The following is a 19,397-nucleotide window of genomic DNA, read 5'->3' on the forward strand; positions in this document are numbered from 1 at the left end:
AGAATTACAACAGCTTTATAAACTCTTTCAATATACTAGTGTTATGGTGAGGCAGGAAGCTGAGGTTAGAATGATTAAGAAAAGTACAAAACTTAAAGGTAGATGGACACCTGAAGTGTAGGAGAAAATGCTAATGTTCATAAATTACACCTTCTGAATATTCCCTGGTGGCTTCTTAATATTTCCTGGTGGCTCAGATGGTAGAGAATCCGCCTGCAATGCGGGAGACCTGGGTTCAGTCCCTGGGTTGGGAAGATCCCCTGGAGAAGGGCATGGCAACCCACTTCAGTATTCTTGCCTGGAGAACCCCATGGACAGAAGAGTCTGGCGGGCTTACAGTCCATGGGTTCGCAAAGAGTCCGACATGACTGAGCAACTAAGCGACTAAGTGCGTGCACACACACCTTCTAAATCTTGATTTCTACCTTTCCCCAGCACCCACCCCCACCCCCACCAAGTTCTGCCAGAAGAAATTTGGTAGTTCTTGGATAAACTCTCTTTATTCCCATTTTCATCCCCATTTCCTTGTCTCCATCCCCACCCTCTTAGCAAAACAAGTGCCATCTGGAATACAACAGGTGCTCAATGGTACTTATTGAGGCAAAAGGGGAGGGAAACCAACAGGAAATTGTAGTTTAGGGTTTGTCTGGCCAAAGAAGATCACTGACATTGAGGAAGGGAGGTGGGTGGCCTCTATAGATCTGGAAAGTTTTTCTGATTATTTCCACAATCCCTTAGACTCAAGGATAAGTATGATTATTCCTCACATTCCATAGAGCCCATTCAATAATTTAAAAAAAAAATGGAGATTATTTTATTGGAGAATACTGCATAATAGTTAAATACATAGTAATTGGGAAGATCCCCTGGAGAAGGAAATGGCAACCCACTCCAGTATTCTTGCCTGGGAAATCCCATGGACAGAAGAGCCTGGTGGGCTACAGTACATGGGGTCACAAAAGAGTTGGACAGGATTTAATGGCTAAACAGTAACAAAATAACAAAGTAATTACTGAATATTTCAGAGACCTTCAATTGCTCTATTCTTAGCAAATGTCTTTTTTTTAAATGTTGCCAGTCTCATTTATATCATAATCTTCATGAAAGTATGAATCATGACTCTGTGCAAAATTTAATTTGTTTGCCACACTAGATATATTTGAAGGAAAACAACAAAAAGAATGCCTCTTTGATCATTTCAACAAACATAATACAACTATCAATTTCTCAAGATGAACTAATACTGCTCAGTTACATGACCTAAATATGTCAAGGACAATCAGAGAACTCACACTTAAGAATTTTTTGGTCAACAGAAAAAAAGAGGGGAGGGTATAGTCTTTTCCTTACTACAGTCTTTCCCTTACTACAACTTGGGCTATACAGACATCTTCTTCAGCCTGACCAATTATTATCAGATGCATATGAATTTGGCTCTAACAGAGCCAGGGTGATGCTGGACAGGGTGACATAGAATGGAAAACAAAAACAACAAAATCAAGGAATGGCAAAGACCATGAATGCAACTCAGTTTACTCAATAAAATATTCAAACTAGGGTAATAAAATCACAAAAGTCTCCTCTCTGATTGAAGATAAATACAATTAAAATTATACTTAGACCCATATTCAATTCCATGGCCATCATTAACAAAAATGCAGAAAGGGGGCTAAAAAAGAAAAGCAGCATTTTTAAAAGCTGTGTTATGCAAAGACCACTGACTCATTGAAGAAGCACAAATAACATTTAGCCAAACAAATTTGTTTTAACAAACAGACTACAGTAGAGCCTGCAGCAAGACTATTAAGATGGAAAATGTTCCTCTTCCCATAGATGATAGTACCTTATACTTATCTGCTCTATTCTCCCCCTATTCCTTTAAATTAAGAATGGGAGAAATACTACCATTTTCATAATGGAAGATAAGAATAAAAAAAAAAAGATAATACACTAGTCCATCATTTTAAAAAGCTTTACAACTTATTTTTTGCCATATTTCACCATAGTTTGAAATGAGTATACTATGATACCATACTAATATTAAAATGTAATTCTGTTTGGGGGAGGAGCTAAGATGGCGGAGGAGTAGGATGGGAAGAACACTTTCTCCCCCACAAATTCATCAAAATGTAATTCTGTTCAAGTTCAAAGTGATTACAACTTCTGAGCTTATTTCAACATTTTTAAGAGAACTTTTCAAGTTTGCCACATAGCTATAGACTTTCATGGTAATGAAATAATGTCAATTACATAATTATAAATGTGGTACAGTATCTATAATTTTAAATACAAGAAAAGTACTAGCATAAAAAAAGTTATAGAATATTTAGTGTGAAACTGACTTCAAGTTAATCCACCAGAAGCAATTTTCCCTTAATACAATTTCCAGTAAGTCTGTAACATAAGGAAATAATTGAGGAAATGGTTTTCTTTAAAACAAAGCAAAACAAAATGGTGAAGCATTCCATTATTCTAAAACTACCAACCCACCAAAATAAAAGGAATCATTTATATACAATACAGCTAAGAAACATATCTGATTATAGGAGGAGAACTGGAAAAGCATAGGTCAATGAAGTTTTGAATGAAAGAGTCAATAGACTATTCTAATGATTTATGAAATCCACATGGAAGTGCCCAAAGGCTAGAACCTTCTGAAAGCATTGGCAACTGGTCAGGGAGGGTTACACTGGGTCAGCAAAGCACTGAACAGCTCAGACGACCAATCAAAAATCTGAAGCACAAAAACTGGACAGTGCTAACTTCCGCCAGCAAGAGAAGCTTTGAGATTTTTCACACACCTAACAGAGAAAAATAAAACTAAACAAAAAATTGTGCATGACTTCCTAGAGTTCCCAATCAGCCTCTCTGATTTACTCTCCATTCATTCAAGTGGCTACCTCATTGAAGGATTCTGATGGAACAACTGAGAAACATTATCCATAAAGAGACCACCAGCTCTATTCCAATAGAATAACGTCATGGACATGGATTGGTTAAAGCCTGACCTAAACTGTCAATAAGGAATCTTCCTACGAAGCAGGAGATAAGGGTTCGATGCCTAGGTCATGAAGATCCCTTGAAGAAGGAAATGGCAACCCACTCCAGTATTCTAGCCTGGAAAATCCCAAGGACAGAGGAACCTGGTGGGTTACAGTCTTGGTGGTGGTGTAGTCAGTCCCTAAACCATGTCCAACTCTGTGACCCCATGGACCGTAGCCCAGCAGGCTCCTCTGTCCATGGGATTTCCGAGGCAAGAATACTGGAGTGGGTTACCATTTCTTTCTCCAGGGACTCTTCCCCACCCACGGATTGAACCTGGATCTCCTTATTGCAGGCGGATTCTTGACCAACCGAGCCACCAGAGGCTACAGTCTATGGGGTCGCAAAAAAAAAAGTGGGACAGGACTTAGTGACTAAACAACAGCATATTGTCAGGTGGGGAGGGGTGCTTCTAACAGCTGACCTTAAAGTGAAGGAATCAGCAGGTAACTTAGATCCTTCAGTCAGTTCAGTCATGTCCGACTCTTTGTGACCTCATGGACTGCAGCACACCAGGCTTCCCTTCCCTATCCACCACCAACTCCTGGAGCTTGCTCAAACTCATGTCCATCAAGTCAGTGATGCCATCCAATCATCTCATCCTCTGTCATCCCCTTCTCCTCCTGCCTTCAATCTTTCCCAACATCAGGGTCTTTTCAAATGAGTCAGTTATCCACATCAGGTGGCCAAAGTATTGGAGCTTCAGAATCAGTCCTTCCAATGAATATTCAGGACTGATTTCCTTTAGGACTGACTGGTTTGATCTCCTTGCCATCCAAGGAACTCTCAAGAGTCTTCTCCAACTTACATCCTTACATAAATTTTATTTTTAAAAGGGGAGGAGGGAGAGGAGCCAAACTGAGTTTAGAGAAGGTTCTAAAAATTTAGACTGGTATAGTCAGGAAGGTTTGTCTTAAGGTCTGTTAAAACCTGAAAATGTTCCATCCAAATAAGAAAGGTTGAAATCAGTCCTGAATCAAATCAAAAGAGTGATTCAGAAGGTAGAACGGGACAGAACATTCTAAAGCACTTTATTACAACCGCAACAACAGCTTCTCCAGAAAGAACCCTCATTACAACTGACCCATTAAAGAATATCTGTCATTTTCTACAAAATATCACTATGTTTAGAGCTGCAAAAGAAGTTAGAATAATTTAGAACTAAATTCTCAAGTTACTGAAAAGGAAATAGGTCCAGAGAAATTAAGCGACTTTCTCAAGGTCACTCGGCTTAGCAAAGGACACAGACTGTGTTACAACCCAAGATCTCTGGTTCCCAGAAACTGTTCTTTCCATTGTATCATTCAAGATGGCGTTAAATTATTTTCCAGAAATTTTGATAAACAACAACAACTAAAAAGAATAGGGAGACAGGAGGGTAGTATGCCCTTTTGAATTCCAAGTCTCTTACTCTAAGACAACTTAGAGATACTGTTTATTTGGGGGCGGGTCAGGGGGCAATCTGGAGAAGGCAATGGCACCCCACTCCAGTACTCTTGCCTCGAAAATCCCATGGACGGTGGAGCCTGGTAGGCTGCAGTCCATGGGGTCACTAAGAGTCGGAGACAACTGAGCGACTTCAATTTCACTTTTCACTTTTATGCATTGAAGAAGGAAATGGCAACCCACTCCAGTGTTCTTGGGTGGAGAATCCCAGGGACGGGGGAGCCTGGTGGGCTCCCTTCTATGGGGTCGCACAGAGTCGGACACGACTGAAGTGACTTAGCAGCAGCAGCAGCAGCAGGGGGCAATCAGATAAATGACTACAATATGTGAAATTTTTATGGATTTATTCTTAAAATAAAAAGCTACCCAAACAGTGGTAGAAATTATGAAAATCTCAAAGTTTTTTGGAACAGAGAAGCTTGCTCCCACCTGCTCAGACACAGTATTGGGGGACAGAATTACTCAGGGGGCATAGAGTTACTTCCTTACATTTTCACCTGCGATGTTTCAATCGACACCTAAGGAAAAATGCTGCCTTTGGGGCTTATGATTCAGCGACTACAACAGTGATTGCTGGCTGCTGAGAAATACTTATTTGAGAGGCATGGAGAAAAAATACTTTCACAGAATTTGTCTTTGTTATTTTCCCTCTTTACTGTAGAAAAGACAAATTTGAACAAATTTCCAATCTCATCTGGTTATACAGCGCAGAGAAGTTTGGCTATGTTGAGGGAGCACAACACAAATTTAGCAAGCTTTCAAAATCAGTTCGTCCAGCCTGTCTGATGAGCTGTCACTAGAGCTGTCACTGATGGGGGGTGGGGGGGGGGGGATCGGTTTTTTAGAAGCAATCCGAATTACCTCCAAACTCAGTAAGGAACCCTACCCAAGCTCTTATAATGAATCTCTAGATTCTCACGACTGGCAAAGATATATCAGATGTTTTCATTTCACTGGGAACTCCCGAGGGCCTAGGATGGTTAGTTTTTGTTGATCTTACCTAGCTTCGTGCTTTGCAAATTGCAAGCACTCAGTTAAGTGTTAACTCCAAGGCAAATGCAAGCCAAACGTGTTTTCCGAATGATCCCCACACGGTGCCTGCCACAGCACTTGTATTTTCTACTCCAATGTTTTGTTTTGTTTTTCTCTCCTCCCTCCCAATAGTGAGAGAAGTAAACGTAAAACTCCTGAGCCAACCCAATCAATCCTAAGCCACTTGCTGTAGTTTTCTGGGAAGGTGAAGGAACAGGAACGTGGCGTAGTAGTAAACCGTAGTAAAGAGAGGAGGGAAACAAAATGGGGCACGTCACATGGTCACGGCCTGGATATTTCTCAATTAAATATAAGAGGAAGTGTGTGTTTCCGGCTCTGTCAGTGGGCTGGTTGGACTTTCTCATTCTTAGGATTCTGGTCTGGATGCACACTAATAGGGCCGGCTGCACAACATCCTCCGGGAAGGGGGTGGAGGGGGCGTGTGTTTGGCTCCGTTTTCCCGGCACCAGAGGGAAGGGGTGGCGGGAGCGAGGTAGGCTACAACCCGGATGCCTGGCCCGCCGCCCACGCCGGACCCCGGACCAAGGCCCCCCAATCGACCCCCTTCACCCGAGGCCCCACCCCACCGCTGCTGCAGCACGACCTGCGCTCGCGCTGATTGGCTCTGGCGGGGGCCAATCAGCGCCCGGCTGCCCCGCCCACTCGGGGCCAGTCTCTGCCGCGCTCTGCTGGGGCCAAGGGCTCGGCGGCGGTCGTCGCCGCCGCCGCCGCCGCCGCCGCCGCCGCCGCCGCCGCCGCCGCCGCCGCCGCCGCCGCCGCCCACCACGCGCGGTTCGCAGAAAGGGGCCCAGCCGCCCCCCGCGCCCTCCGGCAACCGGCAACGGACCGGGTGGGAGTCTGAGGGTAGCCTCCGCCTCGATACTAAGCCCTCCAACCCCGGGCCAAAAGGGACTTGCAGGAGGGAGAGGGAGCCAAGCGCCAAATAAATAGAGAGGCATGTAAGAAGCAGAGGTGACCGTGGATATGAGAAAGTGCCAGACAAAAAGGCCACACAGCGAGGTGACAGGAGGGAGGAATGGGGAAGGAGAGATGAGAGGCAGACTTGGAGGTAGGAGTCCTGGAAATCACAATTAGGAAATGCAGTGGAAGGAAGAAAAATGGACTTTTTTCCCAAGGGGACAGAACAAAACGACCAAAAAAAAAAAAAAGGAACCTAAAATAAATGGCAAGAGCCTATGTCTTTGCCAAAGCCTGCTCTACCTGCCCAGCTGCAGTTTCCAAACAAAACAAACTTGAGGTAAACGCTGGTTGAAGATAGCTGGCTGTTGTGCCCTTTCTGCCCTGCTTTTGGGGCTCTCCATTAACTCTGGGGAGAGTAGGCCACAAGTACTGCGAAATTCTGAAATGGAGCCAAAGAGAAAGAGAGAGAGAAAAAAAAGACAATGGCAGGAACATGAAATAAGAGGTGGGAAAACAAGGGGGATGGGAAAGGAGGGTACCAAGAAAAAAAAAAAAATCCAGCAGGTTAGAACCCAGAGGAGACACCGATGGACGAGAGAGGAGAAGATAAACAGAAAAGGTGATCAGACAGAAGGTGAATCAAGGGCAACCAACACTCCTGGGCACCTGCGCTAAATGCCTCAGAAACATTTTCCTGTAACAGACGGTGAAAAACATTCAACAAGCAGAGACGTTTAAAATGAGGAGTTAAGGGAAAGAGCACACACACATCTCCAAGTCCCTCATTCCTTTTCCTGTTTTAGGTTTTACCTGAGAAATAGGAAAGACAGGCAAAGATAGCAATTGCTGAGAAGTTAGGAAAACAATGTTTTCACAAAGTAACATACTCCTTCCCAGGCAAAGGGGTTTGCCACAGACAGGCTTGATTTCTTTTTGTTTCATATGATAATTACCTATTAAATTACAAATTTAAAGGCAACAGGGCAAAGGCAAACAAGCAGAATTCAAGATGTAAATGTGCCAAGTAGCATTTGGTGCCTCACTTAAAACACACACACACACACACATACCCTCACCTCTCTCCATTTACATCTTACAAATACACATTGTAGAATTTTTCTGGCATGGTGCTGTCCATTGCTGGTCTATTGCTGCTCCAAAATTATTAAGGAATGATTATATGGTTGTTCCAGAATACTACATTTTTCCCTCAGAAAGTTAAGAATAGAAGATTGTTTTGTTTGCGTTGGTTTGTTTTTAATGTATCCTCCATAAAAGGAGGATTTTATTTTAAAGCCGTTTTGAAAAATGAAAACTTTATTTGGTCAACTTCCTTCAAAGCAAAATATTATTTATTCTACTTTCAAAAACAAAAACAAAAAAACCCTGATCAAATTAAGAAAACAGGTGAGGAAAACTTATTGTTTCTTAGCCTCTTCTTTCCTCTTTAAAACCAAAATCTTGGTTCTGCTTGGATTTTTTTTCCCCCTTCAAATTCCCATTCTTTATAAATGAGAAACTTTGCAACACAAACAGTTAAAGTGTTAGAGGGATCCACATGTCCCAAAACATCATTTGAAACAACCAAAATTTTTACTGTTGATGCACACAACTAAATCTCTCTTCTAGAGAAGGAATCATGAATGTAAATCTAAATACTAATCAAATGTTTTGCATAATATATATCCCCTAAAATCTTAGTTTGAATGTTTCTATACCTGTACCTTGTTCCAGAAAACAGCAAATGATATGGGTCAAATATTAGAATCAATAGGAATATGAACCCAATATACACATGAATTCCTTATGGATGGGCACATATTAAGAAGAATAATGTAAAAGCACATTAGATGAAACATATATAAAAAGGTTATCACAAGATAATGTTTGTCAGAATAAAGTGTTTCCAAATGCTGGAAACATCTACATTGCCAACTCATCACATTATTTGCAAACTATACTCCTCTCCTCTTCCCACAATTATGACCACCAGAAAAAAGGCTCAACAGAATGAAGAGTAGGCTAATTTCCTATTAGAAATGTTTTTCATTTTCAGTACAGCCTTAGCCATAGAAGACCCGAAGCCAACTTTCAACATTTAGTGAGGTATCCACTCTAGAATTTAAAAGGTAAACAGTAAGTATCCTACAAAGGAAGAGGACAAGGTTTAGCTCTTACATTCAATGCAGATGAAAACCAAACTCTTCCATCTCCCTGACTTAATATTTCTTTTCAAAGTAAAAATGTTAAGTAATTTTACAGAAGATGTACAGTAGCCCCCATATGATCTATGTGGGGGTCTCTGTACAGGCCTTTGCAAGAACAGACAACTGTAAGGCTGACACAGTGGGCTGAATTTTCATAACTCTTAACTCAATAATGGGTCCCAGATGCATGCAGACTTCACTGTGTAAAAGCAGCCATGCCTGTGAGGTGATGGGTCCGTGTGTGGGTAATATTTCATAAATCTTCATTCAGAAACAAAATGTCACCAATAATTACTTTTTAAAGAGAGTCATAGACAGACAGCTATTTCTCTAAATCTGTAAGCCTAAAGCAAGCTCGTACTTCTGAATCTTTTTAGGGCAACAGGAATAAAAATTGATGTTTCCCACTACTAGTTATGTTGCCTTGGTATTGTGAAATCACAGAACTAAAGTGCACAGGGCAACTTGATAAGATCAACCTCAAGAGCTCTGAGAAATTACCTTTAAATGAAGGGCTTAGCCCCTGGATTAACAAATATTTTTGTAGAACTGTCCCTTCTAGAGACTGACCACAGTATATAGTCAAAAGAAAACTTCCATAAGGAGATCAAGGTTCTTACAAACGAACTTTACAAACCTCAGAACTGGTATTAACAGGATATATGTCTTGGAAATACTAAAGTACTTCACTTGGGAAACTCAAGAGGAAAAGCCCTCTGGAGTGGCTGCTCCTATAGATTTATCTAACCATCAGGCACATGTCCCCTCCTGTGCCCAGACCTCTCCCTCCCAGGAGTGCACTCCCTACAGAAGCAGAGGGAGGAGAGAGAAGGGCCCTGGGGCACAGAATTCGAGCACCAGGTTAAAAGCAGTTTTGTCTTCTGACTTTGTCACCATGAAACGCACCTGCTGTGATGTCCAGTTGAGCTACTGGAGGTCCTCTGGCTGCTTCTGGAAAGTGATGCTGGCATAGGCGCTTAGATCCTCGCTGGAGCGGCTGGTGGGGCCGCTCTGACTACTGGCCAGAGGCTGATGAGGGGCCGGGAGTGGAGGAGGCTGCGGTTGAGGTGGGCACTCTTGAGGGCGCTGTTTGAAGTCCTTGACCAAATCCAGGTCTATGTAGTTAAGACCATTCTCCAAACCCCCAGCGGCCCCGCACACTTGGGCCAGCTCCTTGGGGGCTCCCCCGAGCTCCCCAGGCCTCAGCCACACGTTCTCGAAGGAAGCAGAGCTGTGGCGTTTGACATCCTCGGCGCTGCTGCTGCTGCCGCCACCGCTGCCCCCGACGGCAGCCCCAGCTCCGAAGGGCATCGTGTTGCCCACCCGGGTGGCACTGGGCGTAGAGGAGAAGGTCTCGGAGCTGTGCCGCCTCCTGCACCCTTGAGGGTCGGCACGGATCACTTTGGCACTCTGGTTGCGGTTGGGACTGAGGTTCACCCGCGTGAAGGCGCTCGGGCCCCCCAGGAGGGCCGAGCGGGCCGCCAGCTCCCCTGTTCCCGGAGGAGGCGCAGTGGAGGAAACAGAGGCTGTCGAAGATGAGGAGGGAGCGGCCGCGGTGGCCCTGGGCAAGCTGGCATCCTCCACAACGACGCCCGTCCGCATGTCGGCGTAGCTGATGGGCGCGACAGGTGAGGTGTCCACGTAGCTCTGCCGGGGACCACCCATCTGCATGGTCATGTAGTCGCCGCAGCTGCTGGGCACTGCCCTAGTCGGCCTGCACACGCTAGCAGCTCCAGGGGGCGCCGGGCCCACCCTGCCGGGCTGGACCCCCACGCTCTTCTGCCAGGTGGCCCTCCGGCCCGGCCCCAGGTCCATGTTCATATACTCTTCTGCGCCCGTATCCTCCTCTCTGGGAGCTGGCTGGAGCTGGGACGGACACCTGATGGAAGGCGAGCTGTGGGACGCCACCGGGCCCGATAAGTAGCCTGGCTGATCGCTCCCAAATTCAATATTCACATACTCCCCTGGGCTCTTGGGCTCCGGAGGGAGCAGCAAGGGGGGCGGTGGCTGCTGCTCTCGGGCCCGAGGTAAGGTGCTGGCCTTGGGATCCCCCAGAGACAGCCTCGTGGGCCGAGCCAGGCGGTTGTTGGTCTGGGCAGCTGTGTCCACCTTTCGAGGCAGATGGGCCTGCAGGACCTGATGATGGAGATGCGGGAGGCCGGGCTCCGGCCGAGCCCCACAGTATCCCCCGCCCAGGCTGTCGCTGCTGGTGGACGAAGAGGAATCTTCTGCGGCCGCAGTGTAGAGGAGTCGACCGGAACTTGAGGAAAGGCGGAGGTGCTGGTGGTGCCGGGGCTCCTCCAGCTCCCCAGGACGCTGGGTGTGCTTAAAGGACCTTGGCAATGAGTAGTAGGAGAGGACGGGCTTGTGCTGGGGGTCCTCGGGGCCATAATAGCAGTCGGAGGGGCTGCTGGTGTTGGAGTCCCCGACGGGCGACATGTTCATGTAGTCACCTGTACAAGACAAGAGTTTGCCACTACCGCTCTCCACCGGAAGTTTGGGGTGTGGCAGGGCGTGAGAGTGGTGGCCCCCTACCCCGTTTGTCCAAAGCTTGCCATAGCTGCTCCCAGAAGGGGCGGCACCGCTGCTGCTGCCACCGCTGCTGGGCCCACCTCCAATGTCAGGAGAGCAGCTGCCGCTTGGGGACATCATCATGTAGCCGTTGGGGTCCACTCTCTGGGGATGGCGTCTGATGGGGTTGATGATCTGCTGCGGGGCAGACACGCTCTTGGGGCTCATGGGCATGTAGTCCCCACTGCCTTTCCGGCTGCCGGGCACTGGGGCCACCCCTGGGGACATGGGCATGTAGCCATCATCAGTGTGAAGGCTGGAGGTGTCTGGGCGGTGGTGGCCCCCACGCCGCTCCAAGGGGTGCATTTCCAGACCCTCCTCTGGGTAGGAGTGGGTGGGCACGAAGGCGGAGTGCCGGTAGCTGGGTACTCGGCCTCCACTGCCACCTCCTGGTGGGTAAGCGGGCATCATTTCGGTATATTCCTCAATGGAAGCCACAGAGGACTGAGACGGGGTTTTCTGGTGGGAAATGGTAGGCGAAGTGCCCGCAGAGTGAGTCCGTTTTCGGAACCGATTATCCAGATCTGCCGCACCGGCTGCTTCTTCTCCTGGCAGGGCTGGGCTCGTGCCCAAGCCGGCGGCTGGCACGTAGCGGTGACCATTGCCACCCCGGGGCAAAATGTAGTGACCATTGGGGGCAGTGAGGGTGGAGGCCCCTTTGCCTCCCATGCAGATGTAGTTGCTTAGCTCCTCCTCACCCCGGGCGGGCGGGGTGTGGCCCAGGGAATCTGGGGTGACGCTGCGGAAGGAACTTCGGAAATCGCAGGGACTGGAGCCATACTCATCGGAGGAGATGAAGCCGCCATCACTGGGGGAACCAGACACAGAAGCACTAGACCGCCGCGGGAAGAGGCAGTCTGAGGTGGAGCCATGGCCACTCGTGCTGCTGGACGACAGACTGACGGGGCTGGTGGCGGAAGGCGAGCAGCGAGAAGAAGGCATGGGGATGGAGCGGCTGTGGTTGAGAGGCGGGTGCAGCCGGGAGCTGCCTCGATGGCGGTGGGCGTGGGTCCTGTTGGTGCTAGGACTCACAGGACTGCCGTCCACTGAGGCGGGGCGAGACATGGTGCCTTCGCCATCACTGGAGGCACGCACGCGGAAGGAGCCCTGCTTCCCGCCCACCAAGCTGGCCGGGGAGGTGGCTGTGATGCTCTCGGTGCGCGAGCGGCGGGTCAGCCCCACCTGGCTGGGTGGAGGGTTGTTGAGGTGGTGCCTCCGCAGGGGCACACTGATGGGGTTGGAGCAGTTGGAGGAGGACTGGCTCTTGCTTCTAGGGCGGAACTCATCGCTCATGGCCCGCATGGCCTCCAGGATTGTCTCGTGCATGTTCTGGGCCACCACGGAGTCGTCCACCTGCATCCAGAACTCCCCGGGGCCCGTCACTGCGGAACGGCCCACTTCGATGAAGAAGAAGTTCTCTGAGTGGCCGCAGCGCCTGATGTTCATCAGCTGCAGCACCACGGCCGCAGCCTCCGAGTTCAGCTTCACGAAGCTGATGGTCTTGCTGGTCAGGCAGAGGCGGTAGATGCCAATCAGGTTCTTTGTCTGACCCAGGCCCTTGGGTTTCAGGATCACCTGCCAGACCTCCTTGAAGGCGGGTCCTGGGGGCACGTCCCCGTAGCTCAAGTCCTCACCGGCCTCCCCGAGGCCGGAGCTGCCACTGCAGCTGCCCCCGCCGCCTCCCGCCCCAGGCGCCGCGGCCCCGTCGTGGTGGCCCTTGGCACGGTTGTGCAGCTGCAGGAGGGCCTGGTACCAGCTGTCCTGCTCGGCCTCGCTGTCTGCCGCGATGGCAAAGTGCTCGTCCCGGGTGTAGAGGGCCACCAGGTGCTTGTTCTTGGAGTCCGCCCGCTTGTTGATGTTGAAGCAGCTCTCCAGGGGGATCGAGCGTTTGGGGGCGCTCGACTTGTGCCGCCACTTCTTCTCGTTCTCGTAGTACTCGAGGCGCGCCGGGCCCCCAGCCTCGCTGGCCGCCCGCAGCACGAAGAATCGTTTGTGCATGCTCTTGGGTTTGCGCAGGTAGCCCACCTTGCGCACGTCCGAGAAGCCGTCAGTCTCCGGAGGGCTCGCCATGCTGCCGCTGCCGCCGAGCAGAGGGAGGCGCCGAAAAACAACCGGGTGGGGGGCGGAGGCTCCTAGCCGCGGCCCCGCACATGCAAACAGGGCTGGAGGAGGCAGAAACCCCGACTCCGAAATCCACACCGCCCTCTGCGCCGGGGAGGGGCGGTCGAGGGAGGACGCAGCAGCTGCGCCAAGGAGATAGCCCCGACCCGAGTTTACTGGCGTTTCATGCCCTGGGGGGGAGGCAACGCGTCCGGCGCGAGTGCAGCCCGGATCCCCCGAGAGCCAAGTCTCTTCTCAGCCGCCGCGGTCGGGAAGAAGCTAAGATGCATCTCTCACCGCCGGGGCCAGAGTCCGGCGCTGGCAGGCGGCGGCCCGGGCGGGCGGGCGGGGTGTGTGTGTGGCGGGGCGGGGGGTGGGGGGGGGGGGGGTCCTAGCCTGGCCCCTCCAGGCGCGCGCGCGCGCCTTCCCTCCGGAGTTCCTCTCTGGAAGTAGCGATTCCCGAGGCAAATTAAATATCCTTGGGCAGGGGGAGGCGAGCTGCCAAGTCCCAACGTTGCACGGGGTTCTCCCTCCTCCTCCTCCTTCGCCTCTTCCTCCGCCTCCTCCCACCTCCCGACCGTCCCCGCCGCCACCAGCCGCCCAAATACCAGCTCAATCGCGGAGACCGCGGCGCTGCGGCTGTTGCTGTTGCTGCCGCAGCCCGCGGACGCGTCCTCTGCAGCCCCCGATCGGGCCCATGTCGGCGGGCGGAGAAAGTGGCTTTTCCACGCGAAACACGACTAGGCAGCCTGGGGAGCTGGGGGCGCGCCGAAGGGACAGGCTCATCCCTGCCCCTTGCTCCAGTGGGCCGGGGAAGAGGGGAGGGGACGAGGGCGGGAGGCGAAGGCGGGGAGGGGGGGGGTGTCGGGGGTGCGAGCGGGAGGCTGGGGAAGGAGTCGGAGGAAGACGCCTCTTTCCCGGGAGGCGCTGCCGCTACTTCTCCCCTCCTCCCTCCTCCTCCTCCGAGAGTTGCCGAGAGCCCCAACCAAAACAAGCGGCGGCGTCTGGCTCTGCGCGCCGACCGCGCCGCCGTCTCACTCGGGAGGAGAAAAAAACACGTGACGGAGCCTCCGCGCTCCGCAGCCCGGCCGCCGCCGCCGCCGCCGCCGCCGCCGGGAGGCTCCCGCCCGGGTCTCTACATTCCCGGCCGAGCCCGCCCCGCGCCCGCCCCTCTCCGCCCCCCGGCCTTGCCGCAGAGGCGCCCGCGCCCGGCCTCGGCACCGCGCTCGGGCAGCGCCCCTACGCGGCCGGCAGCCCGGGCTCAGAGCCGGCCTCCTCGCGCGCCACCCAGGGCGCCCCCCGGCCCGCAGGAATCCCCGCCGCGGGAGCGGGCGGGGGTGTTTGGGTGTCTCCCCGAAAGCACGAGGGGAGTCTGGGAAAACGGGGGAGGGGGGCGAACCCGGGAAGACGCAGGAGTGAGGGTGGGGGGCGACGGGGGGGCACTGCGGCTACTGGGCCCTGCGTGGGAGGGCCCGGGGAGGAGGGGACTCGAGAGCTGGGCTGGATCTTACCTAACAGGTAAGAGCAGCCCCTCAGGAGAGAGTGTTTCTAGTCAACGCTTTTTTTTTTTTTTTTCTTCCCTCCCTGGAAATCTAAAAGCTGGATTTCAGTTTCAGTGTGATAGGCCATGGTGATATCTGTATTTTCGTGAGGTTTTACTAAAAGACTTCCGGGCCAGCCTTTCACCTTGGAATCCCCGAATTTGCTGCAGTGAAGTACCACGAAAGAATAGAGGGACGCCCAAGGGCAGCGACTGGGGGAGGGAAGGAGGAGGTTATGGTCACTCCCAAACAAGAAGAGTTCGGGGGAAATGTCGTGTGTCCGGAATGGTGGGGTTAGCTGCTGATCCATTAGGGAGAGAATGTAAATATCACAGCTTCTCCCCACCCCATCCCACTCCCGTCTCATCCTAGCGGGCGGTCGGGGAGTCACACCTTGGGAGTGAAGGCTTGGGGAGAAAATGAGACGCCCCTTATCACATTCCGAAATCTATTTGTGATTAAAAAACAAAAAGTTAGGGACCTACAGAGGGTTCGTAAGGTCAAAACCCTACTGGGTAAACATTGGCCGAAGTGTCTGTTTCACACACAGCTTCCACACCCATCGAACCACCCCATAAAATTTTTACCCTTGACTACAAGGATAATCGTGAGAAAACAAGGACGGTGCCAGCTGAGCTGTACAGGAAAATGGGTGTTTCGTGGGTAGCAGAGGTCAACAGCTTAGGTCTACTTGCGGAGACTGTTAGGCTGTTAGCTTGCGGTATCAATCACCACAAGCAAACGCTCCCCAAAGTTTTGTTTGTTAAGGTGATCTACAGATCATTAAGGACCCTTTAAAAAATGACTCCTCATCTGTTTGACGTTATCTTATTTTACCACCCCAGTCCTGGCCCGTTTGGGGGTCTCCACCACCCCCTCGGCGCAGGAGACACTCCCTAGTAGCCAGCACTCAAGCACTACCCGAGGCTCGCGGCAGTGCAGGCGCTGGGCATGCGCTGGGCAGGACCCGCTGGGCTGCGGAGAAGCCAGCCTGGGCCTAATACCGGGCTGAGGGGCGGGGAGAATTTCTTAGGATAGCCTGCTGATTGGTGGGGCTGCCTGTCTTTCAAACCTTGCACTGCAGGAGGGGAGGTGGGGAGAGAGGGTGAGGGTACCAAGGTAGGTTGCAAAGCGTAGTAAAAAAAAAAGGAAGAAAGAAAAAGAACCAAAGGCGCCATTCAGCAGCGTGTGATACATGAACTGGGGTAGCCGGTAACTGTAGAGGAGCTACACCCCACCAAAGCCTGGGAGCTTTTCATTTCTTCCCTCACCTTCTTATTCCCTGCCATCATGCAGCCTCATCTGAGCCTCGTTCATCTGTAATTTGTGTACAAGCTGTTGAATTGAAAGCCCGCCCTTCTCTCCCTCTGACAGCTTGGTGATGTGGGCACACGTGCCCACAACAGCAAAGCTATAAATAGCAGATGTAATCCGGTAACTAGGCGGCAAAGACAGTGACCGGGATTCTGGGGGAATAGCGTGTTTTATGGGGAGTAGAAGAGGAGAATGCGAATAGGAAAGTCTGAAGTTAGTAGTAAAGTAATTGTGGGGTTTTACCCTTGGAGAGGGGAAAAAAGGTAAAAGTGTTGTTTACTAGTAACAATGTAAGCTAAGGCCAAAGGGCTTTTTACAGGTTTGATGTTTAGCGCAGGGTGGGGGTGGAGAATATTTCACATTTTGTGGGAAAAATAATCCAAACCCATTTACTTTAGAAATGATGCCTCCGTTCAAAAATAAAGCTAAATGAAGGTAGTATACCTCTATGGGAAACAAAATACTCTTTTCTAGGAAAAAGAGGGATCTGAAAGATCAACTTAATTTGCAAATATTTTAGAAAAATCTTCACAGAAAGGTTAGAATTTTGGTCATACAAAAATGTTATTTTTTATTATAAAAGCTTTTTAAAAAAAACTCTGTGGGAAAGGATCTCTACTTTAAAAGCACAACTTCAGTGGCTAATATATTCATTAGAAATCATGAAATAAGTCAGATTGTTGACTTTTTTTTTCCCAAATCAATGGATTTCCCATCATAGATAATCACTGATGGTAAGATGTTCTTGTCCTTTCTTCCTACTTGCTGATGTTTTACTACCAATGTTAAAGGTGTTTAATAGTTAATTAAAATTATACTATAGTAATTTATATTTCTTTACTTTTTTCTTTTATTAATGGGTTGAGCTAACTCTGGAAATGCGTATATGATTTAGATACAGAATAAAAAGGATGCTTTTGTGGAAACTAACTGAAGTAATTTTGAGCAGGTACAAGTATTATCCTGCCAGCCTATGCTAAATTAGTCTTTTGGTGTACTATAATGAGATATACTGTATGAAAAATTGACTCCCAACTGAAAATTCTCAGAAACCAAAACAGCATCCTTATCAAATACTAATCTATTGCTCAATGCTGCCATCTATAGGACATTTAGAGATGACTTGCATAACAGGCTAAACTGGGACAGTTACTAGTCTCTTAGTCATGTCTGAGAGACACGCAACCCCATGGACTCTAGCCGGCCAGGCTCCTCCATCTATGGAATTTCCCAAGCAAACATACTGGAGTGGGTTTCCACTTCCTTCTCCAGCGGATCTTCCTAACCCAGGGATCAAGCCTAGGACATACAGAAGTATAAGTTACTGGCAAAAACAACCAAAATGAGAATTGAGTTGGCTGAAGGCTCAACTAACCATTTGAAAATTTTAAAGTATTTCTTATATCAAAGTGATGCTTTATTTCAGTGAAATAGATTGCAACTGGAAGAGCTGTTTAAATATTACCAATTCTAGAATTAGTTTGGACAATTTAGAATGATGCTTGGAGGAAAATAAAATTGTGTAGTTTTTCTAACTTCAGTGTTGTTTTTTTTTTTTTTTAAGATTGCTCTCAGTAGTAAGCAATATTTGAGTGCCTACTCTGCAAGACAGTATGAAAAGTATAAAAAGAAGCAGCTTTTTACAGTTTTGGTGGGCTAATAAGAGATACAAAATAATTGATAACCAAAGTGTGTGTGTGTGTGTGCGTGTGTGTGTGTACGTGCGTGCGTGCATGTGCATGCTAAGTCACTTCAGTCGTGTCTGACTCTTTGGGACCTATGGACTGTAACCCACCAGGGTCCTCTGTCCATGGGATTCTCCAGGCAAGAATACTAGAATGGGTTGCCATGTCATCCTTCAAGGGAACTTCCCAACCGAGGGACCAAACCGTCATCTCTTATATCTCCTGCACTGGCAGGCAGGTTATTTACCACTAGCATTAAATGTCAAATAAGTGATATTTACTTAGAGCAGATGGAGATTATGCTAGGTAAAATAACTAAAGAAATATTTTAGAGGAAAGAAGCCTTAAGCTTAAACCTGAAGGGTGGATATAATTCATAAGTGATTGGCAATTCCCGGCCCCATCCCACCCCCACATTCAGGCATTTCGGAGCACTTCCTTGGGTTAGGCCTTAGGCTGGCCACAGAAGATTTAAATACCCTGAGGGGATCCTGCCCACAAGAAGCTTACAGTGAAGAGAGACAAACGAATACAGTTCAGGGTACTGGGGTCTCAGGCCTCTGTGATCTACAGAAAACGGTGATCTCAGGTGAGATTCCATAAAAACCAACTGCCTTCTGATTTTAAAAGTCATAAGTCACAGAGTCAACTTGGGACCCTTCAGTTGTCTCTCTCCTTAATAATCTTATTTTCTCTTGTAATTAAAATCTTTCATCCTTTTAGATTAAAAATGTGAAACAGTGAAATCAAAATAGTGAGCTAAAAATCACATTTAGCTGGAAAATTTGCAAGATCAACACATCTCAAACCTGAGGATCTTGTTAAAATGCAGGTTCTGATTTAGAAGGTGTAGGGCAGGCTGAAGTCTGCATTTTTTACATACTCCTAGTGATGCTGATTCTGCTAGGGGGTAGATGCGGGCAGTACACTTTCAGTAGTGAAGTTCTAAGTGATTGATGGTTCATTTAAAGGCACGGTAATATGAGGCTGTGAAAGTCAAGCAAGATACTTACATTTTAGGATTGTATGCATACCAAGAACAACGGCAATAAAAAAATCAGCTTAACTAGGACAATACAACATGGAGGTTTCTCTCTTTTCTATCTCAAGTATCAAATCTTTCTGACAAATGTGAAGAGTTAATTCTCTCTCAAACATTTGTGTTAGTGTTTTCCAAAGTGTGATGATAAATGCACTGTGAGTGCTCAGTCGGGTCCCCAGCTCTTTGTGAGACTGGACTGTAGCCCACAGGCTTGCCTGTCCATGGGATTTTTCAGGCAAGAATACTGGAGTGGGTTGCCATTTACTCTTCCAGGGGAACTTGCCCACTCAGAGATTGAACCCTAGTCTCCTGCACTGCAGACACATTCTTTACCCCTGAGCCATCGGGGAAGCCCCAGAGAATGTTACTTACAGTAAAATTTGAGAATCACTGGTTTAGGCACACAGGAAAATTAATTAAATACTTTGGGAACAGGATTTCAGAAAGACACTAATACTTTCAAAAGACAATTTCAAGACATTTTTTGGTTTTGATA

The 19,397-nt window shown here is 48.8% G+C and overlaps 1 protein-coding gene across 1 annotated transcript in view; it reads right to left on the reverse strand.

Moving 5' to 3' along the window:
* IRS1 (insulin receptor substrate 1) overlaps positions 1-13,764 on the reverse strand; it is a 64,292-nt gene extending 50,528 nt beyond the window's left edge. Inside the window, exon 1 of the mRNA XM_003585773.6 lies at positions 9,555-13,764. Within this exon, the coding sequence (XP_003585821.1) occupies positions 9,576-13,289 (3,714 nt within the window). The 5' untranslated portion in view covers positions 13,290-13,764 and the 3' untranslated portion in view covers positions 9,555-9,575. The remainder of the gene's footprint in view (positions 1-9,554) is intronic.
* Between the last annotated feature and the right edge of the window lie 5,633 nt (positions 13,765-19,397).

Source organism: Bos taurus, chromosome 2 (assembly GCF_002263795.3).
Source record: "Bos taurus isolate L1 Dominette 01449 registration number 42190680 breed Hereford chromosome 2, ARS-UCD2.0, whole genome shotgun sequence".
In the NCBI taxonomy this organism is placed as follows: Eukaryota; Metazoa; Chordata; class Mammalia; order Artiodactyla; family Bovidae; genus Bos; species Bos taurus.